General features: G+C 43.0%; 1 protein-coding gene across 1 annotated transcript; it reads left to right on the top strand.

The window, feature by feature from the left end:
* The first annotated feature begins 4,926 nt into the window (after nucleotides 1-4,926).
* LOC123997610 (proline-rich nuclear receptor coactivator 2-like) lies at nucleotides 4,927-9,318 on the top strand. The gene is made up of 3 exons (XM_046302015.1): nucleotides 4,927-5,086; nucleotides 5,715-5,933; nucleotides 6,310-9,318. Exon 3 carries the CDS (start codon nucleotides 6,336-6,338, stop codon nucleotides 6,804-6,806), a length of 471 nt encoding a protein of 156 aa, XP_046157971.1. The 5' UTR covers nucleotides 4,927-5,086; nucleotides 5,715-5,933; nucleotides 6,310-6,335; the 3' UTR covers nucleotides 6,807-9,318.
* Nucleotides 9,319-10,672: the final 1,354 nt, after the last annotated feature.

Raw genomic sequence — 10,672 nt, forward strand, 5'->3', positions numbered from 1 at the left:
TACTCACCACTGCGACCTATATGCTCTCGTTGGCTGGCCCTCGATTCATACTCGTCGCCGAACCCACTGGCTACAGGTTATCTACAAGTCTCTGCTAGGTAAAGCCCCGCCCTATCTCATCTCGCTGGTCACCATAGCAGCACCCACTCGTAGCATGCGCTCCAGCAGGTATATCTCACTGGTCACCCCCAAAGCCAATTCCTCCTTTGGTCGTCTTTCCTTCCAGTTCTCTGCTGCCCATGACTGGAACGAACTGCAAAAATCACTGAAGCTGGAGATTCCCATCTCCCTCACTATCTTGAAGAACCAGCTGTCAGAGCAGCTCACAGATCACTGCACCTGTTCATAGCCCATCTGTATACAGCCCATCTATCTACCTCATCCCCATACTGTATTTATTTATTTTGCTCCTTTTGCACCACAGTATCTCTACTTGCACATCCATCTTTTGCACATCTATCATTCCAGTGTTTAATTGCCATATTGTAATTACTTCGCCACCATGGCCTATTTATCGCCTTAACTCCCTTATTTGACCTAATTTGCACTCACTGTACATAGACTTTTTTTCTACTGTATTATTGACTGTATGTTTTGTTCATTCCATGTGTAACTCTGTGTTGTTGTATGTGTCAAACTGCTATGCTTTATCTTGGCCAGGTCGCAGTTGCAAATGAAAACTTGTTTTCAACTAGCTTACCTGATTAAATAAAGGTGGAAAATAAATAAATACTTGAATAGGTTTTGTCGTGCCCTCTTCACGACTGTCGTGGTGTGCTTGGACCATGTAGGTTTGTTGGTGATGTGGACACCAAGGAACCTGAAGCTCTCAACCTGCTCCACTGCAGCCCCGTCAATAAGAATGGGGTGTGCTCTGTCCTCTTTTTCCTGTAGTCCACAATCATCTCCTTTGTCTTGATCACGTTGAGGGAGAGGCTGTTGTCCTGGCAACACACGACCAGGTCTCTGACCTGGCACCACACGCCGTGCAGTCATTAGTGAACAGGGAGTACAGGAATTGGACTGAGCAAGCACCCCTGAGGGGCCCCTGTGTTGAGGATCATCATGGGGGATGTGTTGTTACCTACCCTTAACATCCTGGCCCATCAGGAAGTCCAGGATCCAGTTGCAGAGGGAGGTGTTTAGTCCCAGGGTCCTTAGCTTTGTGATGAGCTTTGAGGGCACTATTGTGTTGAACGCTGAGCTGTTGTCAATGAATAGCATTCTCACAGGTGTTCCTTTTGTCCAGGTGGGAAAGGGCAGTGTGGAGTTCAATAGAGATTGCATCATCTGTGGATCAGTTGGGACGGTATGCAATTTGGAGTGGTTCTAGGGCAGTGGTTCTTAACCTGGGTTCGATCGAACCCCAGGGGTTCGGTGAGTCAGTCTCAGGGGTTCGGCGAAGGTCAAGACAAACATCCGATTCATATGATTCATGATGACACGCTCAGCTTGGCCATCATTGGCTGCAGGTGATCAAGATACATCGCTTGGCCCATCTGTGCTGCAGGGAATTTGGTGCGCTCAGTTTGTGACTGTCGTGATGGTATGTCTTGTGATTTCTTTCTTAATATTTTTATCCCTTCATACTTACTATGTCGAGCAAAAAAAGAAAGTGGTCGGATGAATATGTACAATATGGATTTACATGTATAACCGAACGTGATAGGAGTCAGTGTCCTAACTGCATGATTTGCAATGCCAAGTTGAGCAATTCTAGTCTAGCACCGGCAAAACTAAGAGAACACTTCCTTAAGCTGCATGGAGATGGAAAATACAAGAACACAACGCTCGCTGAATTCAAGGTGAAGAGAGCCAGATTCGATGAAAAGGCTACTCTGCCTGTTCTCGGCTTTGTACTCATCAACAAACCGCTCCTCACAGCATCGTACGAAGTTGCTTACCTGATCGCAAAGCAGGGCAAACCACACACCATTGGTGAAACACTCATAAAACCAGCTGTGTTGAAGATGGCGAATATCATGCTGGGAAAAGAGGCCGAAGTTAAGTTATCCCAAATTCCTCTTTCAAATGACACCATCAGCGACAGAATAGAGGACATGAGCAAAGACATCTTGGCTCAAGTAGTTGCGGATCTGATTTCAAGTCCGGCAAAATTCAGCCTTCAACTCGACGAGACCACAGAGGTTTCCAATCTAAGCAAGCTTGCTGTATTCGTGCACTATGTGAAAGACGACGTGATAAAGGAATAATTTTTATTTTGTAAGCCTCTTACAACAACAACTAAGGCAGCCGATGTGAAGAAACTTGTGGATGACTTCTTCAAAGACAACAGTCTTTCGTGGGATATGGTTTCTGCAGTCTGGTTTTGGTGCGCTAGTGAAACCCGATGCACCACACATCATTGTTACGCATTGTATTCTGCACAGGCATGCGTTGGCAACAAAAACCTTGCCTCCAAAACTGGCAGAAGTATTAAAAATTGTAGCGGAATGCGTGAACTATATGCGAACTAGTGCTCTGCGGCATCGCATCTTCAGTGAGCTGTGTAAAGAAATGGGCTCTGAATTTGAGGTACTTCTGTACCATTCTAACGTTAGGTGGTTATCCCGGGGACAGGTGCTGAATCGTGTTTTTGCCGTGCGTGTGGAATTGGCCCTGTTTTTGCAAGAGCACCAACATTGTCATGCAGATTGCTTCAAAAATTCTGAGTTCATTCTCATTTTAGCGTACATGGCCGATATCTTCGCAGCTCTCAATCATCTCAATCAAAAGATGCAGGGCGGTGGAGTCAACATCATCGAAGCGGAGGAAAACCTGAAGGCTTTTCAAAAAAAGCTACCGTTATGGAAACGACGAACAGAGAACAATAACTTCGCAAACTTTCCCCTGCTGGACGACTGTGTAAGTACGATCGAAGATGTATCTGGAATCGGAGACATTTCTGTACCCGCTGAACTGAAGCAAGCAATTGCCACGCACTTAGATGAGCTTGCAAAGTCTCTTGACGGATACTTCCCTACAAGAGAGTCATATCCAGCATGGGTGAGACAGCCGTTCACGTTTAGTGTTGAGACAGATGTCAATGATGAATACCTCGATGAAATCATTGAAATTCAGCAGAGCCATGTTCAACAGCAACTCTTCAGAACAACAACGCTTTCAACGTTTTGGTGTCAAATGGTAACGTACCCTGTTATTGCTAAGAAAGCTCTGGAGATTTTCATACCGTTTGTTACAACATATCTTTGCGAGCAATCCTTTTCGAGGATGCTGGACATAAAAAAGAAAAGGAACAGACTTTGTTGCGAAAATGACATGAGAGTGGCACTTGCCAAGGTGAAGCCGCGCATTTCTGAACTGGTCTCTGAAAGGCAACAGAAGTCACACTGACTTGCAGTAAATATTCATTATGTTTTTGTTTTTGTGTGAAAATTATAATCTGTGTGAAAATGTTTTGATGATTTTGTTCTTTGAACACAGTGATGTTGATACACGGTTCATTTTGTGCACCAGTCAAATATAAACCTATGTTTTGAATTTGATTTTTTTTTCAATTAAGAAGGGTTCGGTGAATGCGCATATGAAACTGTTGGGGTTCAGTACGTCCAACAAGGTTAAGAATCACTGTTCTAGGGTTTCTGGGATAATGGTGTTGATGTGAGCCACGACCAGCCTTTCAAAGCACTTCATGGCTACAGATGTGAGTGCTACGGGTTGGTAGTCATTTAGGCAGGTGTGGGAACAGGCCCTATGAAGTCTGCTTAAAACATATTGGTATTACAGACTCGGACAGGTTGAAAATATCAGTGAAGGCACTTGCCAATGGGCAGCGCATGCTCGCAGTACACGTCCTGGTAATCCGTCTGGCCCTGCGGCCTTGTAAATAGTGCCCTGTTTAAAGGTCTTACTCACATCGGCTGCAGAGAGTGTGATCAGTCTTCCGGAACAGTTGGTGCTCTCATGCATGTTTCAGTGTTATTTGCCTCGAAGCAAGCATAGAAGTAGTTTAGCTGTCTGGTAGGCTCGTGTCACTGGGCAGCTCTCGGCTGTGCTTCCCTTTGTAGTCTGTAATGGTTTGCAAGCCCTACCACATCCGACGAGCATCAGAGCCGGTGTCGTACAATCCGATCTTAGTCCTGTGTTGACGCTTTGCCTGTTTGATGGAGGGCATAGCGGGATTTCTTATAAGCTTGCTGCTCCCTGAAAGTGCAGCTCTAACCTTTAGCTCAGTTAAACTAAACTACTGAACTATTGAGTCGTCAATCATATCATAATCTCAGCAGGAATTTATCTCTTGACAGATTTCCTTTCACAAACTAGGTTTCCATCCAATTGGCAACAGACTGTCATACGAATATTCTAAAAAAAAACATATAAACAAAATGCAGATTTTCCCACGAGTTCTATTTCCATCACATGGACTTGTTGTTGTTGATAAAAGGCTGTGCGTGATGACCTGGTACACATAAAATTACTTTTGCTGTTCAATTCCCACTTTACTGATGGTTTTGTCACAACACATTTCCCGTTATATAGCGAATGTGGCCACTCTGGTCGTGGCACGTGCACTCTAGCCAACAGCTAGCATAAAACGGTTGGATGGAAACCTGGTTAGTGTAGATTTACTCATATCATGAAATATTTTGTCAATCGTTTATTCGGAACCGCAGTATTAGCTTTTGCCGACACAGCAGCTATTGAATGTCAAGTTTGAAGGACAAATGTCGATTTGTTTACTTTGATTTGAATGTTAAAGGGTGGGTTTCATTGTTTTTACCAGTTCTTCATGGAAATAACCGCAACAAAGGAAGCTTAGGGCGGGAGGTTTGTCTTTTGACGTCAACAGTCTGGCAACAGACATGAATACGTGTGTATCGCCTCTCCGATTGGTCCTTCCGTCACATAGCTGTTGTGATTGGTGAGAGCTCAGCCAGCGCAGTTACATATACCTGCTCGAGCTTCCATTTTGTTGCAAATCAGACAGTCGAGAGGGAATATAAGTATACATATCTTTTACACCGTGTAAGCTCCACACATTTCTAGATTCTCCATCCAGAAATTTCAGACTTCAATAAAACAATCTCTGACAAACGGCTTTTACCAACCAAGCCTGAGGAAGTCGGTAAGAGCCGGTGTTGTGTTTAGCTAAATTGGTTAAGTTCATTTAGCTAGAATGTGTGACGCCATACATATGAGTGGTTGTTCTTTGTTTTGTTGCCAGATTTTTGACCTAGATGAATCGCTATGTACTTACAATGATGATAACCCTGAATACATAACTTTAGTATAGTAATGTTAACACGCACACATTACGGTTAATCTATGCGTATTTAAAAAATAAATGTATGCAGCTAACGTTCACCAAGCTAGCTGACGAAGACGTTCGCATTCTTCGAAGCCAGTGAAAGAGGATTATTAGCTGTTTACGTGGTGGCTTTACTTAGCTAAACATGGTCGTTAGTTAACTACCTACTTTATTTTCCAGTATTCCAACGAATATCCATTATTTTACTACAGTACCAGTTTAAATTAATTTTACCTGACAGTTGCTACTTGTAGAATGTAGTTAGCTCACTGGCTAACATTATTAGTTGGATTTGTGACGATGCATGTTTGGCACACGAAAGCTGTCCCCATTCTCAGTTTGTAACATCAACAGTTTACACACTTGGCTTGTTATCGAACGCTGCGCGAGCAGTATATCGTGCTATTTTACCCGAATTATTAATGTAAAACATTTTATTGTTTAGCTCGCCGCCTTGGAGCATTTTCGTGCGCTGAAGTGAATTGATGTTCTACTCGGCTTCACGGGAAAACGACGCTCATTGGCACATGACAACTCCAGTTCTTGCTGGACCTAAAAGTGCAGCGAGAAGTAGATCGAAGACTACTTCGAGGACCTGGAGCCCAATTGGAAAGGAGAAATTAAGGAAACATCTCTGCACATTCAACTTTCTAACAACAAAGAGGTAGGCAATGGATGCGACACTGTTTTCCCAGTTGGGTGGGGGAAGGGCTGAGTTTTTGCACGTAGCCAATTGGGCTCTTTGATGTAGATTCGGGTATGCACATTTGTTCCTGATTGTTAAAACGGGGTTTGTCAACCGGGGACAATTGTCATTTTATTTATTTTTGGGCAGCATGTAACAGTAGCCTAGCATTAAGAGTGTTGGGCCAGTAACTGAAAGGTCGCTGGTTCGAATCCCTGAACTGACAATGTGGAACATCTGTATGCCATTGAGCAAGGCACTTGTACGTTCTGGATAAGCGTTTCTGCAAAATGACTAAATTGTAAATGTTAGAAATTAATTGCTTCAAGTTTGTAACTTTGATTTCCTCCTTCAGGTGACACACTGTGTGAAAAGTACAGTATGGGAGGTGGAGAGAGGTACAACATTCCAGTGTCCCACCCAGAGCGCCCATTGCCCAAGAAGAACCATCAGTTGGGCCGGGCCAAGCAGAGAGTTGTCCGCGATCAGAATGGAATGACAACAGTAGCATCCTCAGGGGCTGCGGGAGGTCCTCACCAACATGGCCACCGCAAGGGAGCAGCCTACCCCTGGTTTCCAGAGGCGCGGCTGGCCGCGTCGGCTGAGAAGAAAAATGCTTCTGTCCGTTTTGCCAACACCTATGATCAGAATTGGGAGGGCGCTGTGTCCCACCTGAACACACTTCTGGCTGCCCAGTGTGGTGGCCCGAGCTATGCAGGGGCCAAGTTCAGCGAGCCACCCTCCCCCAGCGTGCTACCCAAGCCCCCCAGCCACTGGGTCCCCATGGGTACCCGTGACAGCAGGGAGATGATGGCCTTCCAGCTGAAGAGCCTCCTCAAGGTGCATGCCTAGAGATGGACTCCCATGACCTGGTCTTTCAAAGCCAACGTGTGAACGAATGCTCCTCTGAAGACTCCTGCCTGCCTGGAATGCCACAGCGTTGTAATACACTTTTAGCTATTTTAGATTTGAGGTCTTCGCAGGGTGGGAGGCATTTTGCTGGAACATCTCTCTGCAAATGTTTAGCACCCTTTTTGTTGAGAAACCACAGATATTACAGCGCTGCAGCCTTGTCGGTGGGGGAGAATGTTCTCATTGGAGTCTGTTTCTGTCACTAACGATGAACTGGATATCCGTCGTGCTCTGCTCTTTTTTTTGTTTTGTTGTTTTTTTGTTGGCCGTTATAGCAAGTCTGTGGGCTTCTCTTCCCAAACGGTAGGGTTGGAAATTAGTATACACATGTTCATGCGGTCTCATTTACAGTCCATTTCTGTGGACAGGTAATTCTTACTTTGGCACATTAAGTTCTGTTAATCATTAAGGATTTCACCTCTGATAACCTGGTGCTGCCTGAAGCACAATCTACAATAGTAGCATTTCTTTTTAGTTTGACTTATTATTTTCCATCTTGTTTTTGGGGGATGTAAAAGCCACTGTTCTGCAGGGAAACCAGAGCTATCTTTCAGGCGAGAATCAGCTGTAGTAGTGAGTACAGGTCACAAGAATAACCTCAAACTGAAGTGTAGAGGCCATGGCACACAGGCCTTGGACGTTCAACTCCTGTACTTTTTTATTGCGCTGTGCGCACTGCACTATGGCAGTTGTGCTGGTCCAAGGCCTGCAGCTCTATCCTACAATTATTTTGTCTATTTGTGATGTAGTTAATCAATGAGTCAGTTTTGTCTTAACCAAAGCAATGTCTTTTGCTGTGATTTTTTTTTTTCTCTCTCGCCATCTCTCCTTTGTATGTCTGACGTGGTTACCAGTGCCATATCAACCACGTTGGCTTGAGTGGCGCAGGGAATTGGTCCTCTGGGTCACTTTTTCAATGCAATCAGTACTGCTATTAGCCACTTTCAAACTATCTCCTTCCCTACTAAAACCCCACCCAGTAAACAATGCGGAAGAGGGCCATATTCAACAGGGATGTGAGACTGTAAGTTTCGCAACCTCGATCTCCTGTGTCATGGCCCTGTTTGCTGTGTGAGAGTTTCTTACGAGGAAGTGCAAAGTTGAGAGAAGTGCGTAACGTGGCACAGAGGACGTTAGGCGCAAGGCCAGTGTGGATCTGTTTACATTTAAAGTATCCAGCAGCAATCTCCAGATACTCACTGCCTCCTGCACCCTATTCTTGCACTGCAATCAAAATTGTTTTCAGAAGTTACAGGCTGAGAGGCCCTTTTTATTGGTGGATGGTTAATTGACTCCCTCTTGACTCCCTCTAGGTTCTAATTTGAGGGGAGGCAGTCTTTTATTTTCTTTGCAGAATGGGAACTGTAATGGCCATCTTAGAGACGACAAAACAGAGCTCACAAGCTTGAAATAAGTTAGAGCCATGTAAATAATGAAATGTATTAAAAAAAATACTTGTAGCATATGTACATTTAGCAGGGTGTTTTTAAACCTGCTTGATAAAGTATTTTTAGTAATAACACTGAATGTATAAGTCATGCTAAGGACATGTCTTGACTTCAAATACTGAATATTTTTGTAAAAAAGAAATCTGCCTATAGCATTTGTCAATACCCCTGCACTGTGTAATTATTGCCAGTAATCTTGCACATGTTTTTTTATTTTGTATTATGCACAGTGTAGGGTAAAAAAATGCAGTGTGCAAAAAAACGTAACTTACATTTGACATTTTGAGTTGACTTCGATATGTATGAATTGTTAAATTATTTTAGTTTCCAGGTGTGCTACAGCCTGAAGACTGCCACTGGGGGCTGGTTTCCCAGACAGATTAACCCCAAACCTGGATTAAAACAACTATTTCAGTGGATAGTCTCCATTGAAATATATATATTTTTTTATCCAGGACTACTTATGATTTGTCTGGAAAATGTGCCCTGAATTGAGTTTGTCAACTTGATTGTGCCTACATTTTAACCCAACATTGCAAACTTTTGTTGTTGAACCAACATGGACTTATATTTTTTTTATTAGGTAATGTTATTCATTGACCAAAAATGTATATCTAAAAACCACCTTCAATTATCTGCTGTTCTTCTGCTAGAAGATAATTGAATTTGGCTCTGTTATTGTGAAACTGTTTTTCAACTGCTTTTGTTTTGATATCTGTGTTTTTAATGCATTGCTGTTTATTTTTAAAACAAAGATGTCCTGTTGGTTTCTGCTAATGATTCATACATGTATAAGGCTCTTCATCCTAAATTTGAAACCGAAGGGTTTCTCAACAAATTGGCTCTTAATTTGTCCCATTTGTTTACTGTCACCAATGCTTATGAAATTATGCCACATGTCCAGACTTGATTTGAATTTGACACAAAAAAAAACTCAAGCACTGCTTTAATTGGTCTAATCAAAGTAACCCCCCAAAAAATAAAATCCCTTCCCTTTCCCCCTACTTTGTGTCTGTCTTTTCCTGAATGCGCTCATCATTCCAAACCATTTCCCACATTTAGTACAGCTTACTGTATTTATTTGAAAGTTACGCATGGTTATATTGATGATTACACATTCTCGTAGAATATTCGTATCCTCAGTAAGTGAAGGGAACTAGCACTCCTGTCATAGTGAATTGCTTTCAGGCTAGTTAAGGATCACGTCACCCTAGACCAGTGATTCTTAACCTTGTTGGACGTACTGAACCCCAACAGTTTCATATGCGCATTCACTGAACCCTTCTTAATTGAAAAAAAAATCAAATTCAAAACAGGTTTATATTTGACTGGTGCACAAAATGAACCGTGTATCAACATCACTGTGTTCAAAGAACAAAATCATCAAAACATTTTCACACAGATTATAATTTTCACACAAAAACATAATGAATATTTACTGCAAGTCAGTGTGACTTCTGTTGCCTTTCAGAGACCAGTTCAGAAATGCGCGGCTTCACCTTGGCAAGTGCCACTCTCATGTCATTTTCGCAACAAAGTCTGTTCCTTTTCTTTTTTATGTCCAGCATCCTCGAAAAGGATTGCTCGCAAAGATATGTTGTAACAAACGGTATGAAAATCTCCAGAGCTTTCTTAGCAATAACAGGGTACGTTACCATTTGACACCAAAACGTTGAAAGCGTTGTTGTTCTGAAGAGTTGCTGTTGAACATGACTCTGCTGAATTTCAATGATTTCATCGAGGTATTCATCATTGACATCTGTCTCAACACTAAACGTGAACGGCTGTCTCACCCATGCTGGATATGACTCTCTTGTAGGGAAGTATCCGTCGAGAGACTTTGCAAGCTCTTCTAAGTGCGTGGCAATTGCTTGCTTCAGTTCAGCGGGTACAGAAATGTCTCCGATTCCAGATACATCTTCGATCGTACTTACACAGTCGTCCAGCAGGGGAAAGTTTGCGAAGTTATTGTTCTCTGTTCGTCGTTTCCATAACGGTAGCTTTTTTTGAAAAGCCTTCAGGTTTTCCTCCGCTTCGATGATGTTGACTCCACCGCCCTGCATCTTTTGATTGAGATGATTGAGAGCTGCGAAGATATCGGCCATGTACGCTAAAATGAGAATGAACTCAGAATTTTTGAAGCAATCTGCATGACAATGTTGGTGCTCTTGCAAAGACGGCCAATTCCACACGCACGGCAAAAACACGATTCAGCACCTGTCCCCGGGATAACCACCTAACGTTAGAATGGTACAGAAGTACCTCAAATTCAGAGCCCATTTCTTTACACAGCTCACTGAAGATGCGATGCCGCAGAGCACTAGTTCGCATATAGTTCACGCATTCCGCTACAATTTT

Source organism: Oncorhynchus gorbuscha, linkage group LG15 (genome assembly GCF_021184085.1).
Source record: "Oncorhynchus gorbuscha isolate QuinsamMale2020 ecotype Even-year linkage group LG15, OgorEven_v1.0, whole genome shotgun sequence".
Lineage (NCBI taxonomy): Eukaryota > Metazoa > Chordata > Actinopteri > Salmoniformes > Salmonidae > Oncorhynchus > Oncorhynchus gorbuscha.

What these genes read in the sequence shown, in the direction of transcription:
- LOC123997610 (XM_046302015.1), top strand. Translation starts at nt 6,336, where the DNA reads ATGGGAGGTGGAGAGAGGTACAACATTCCAGTGTCCCACCCAGAGCGC.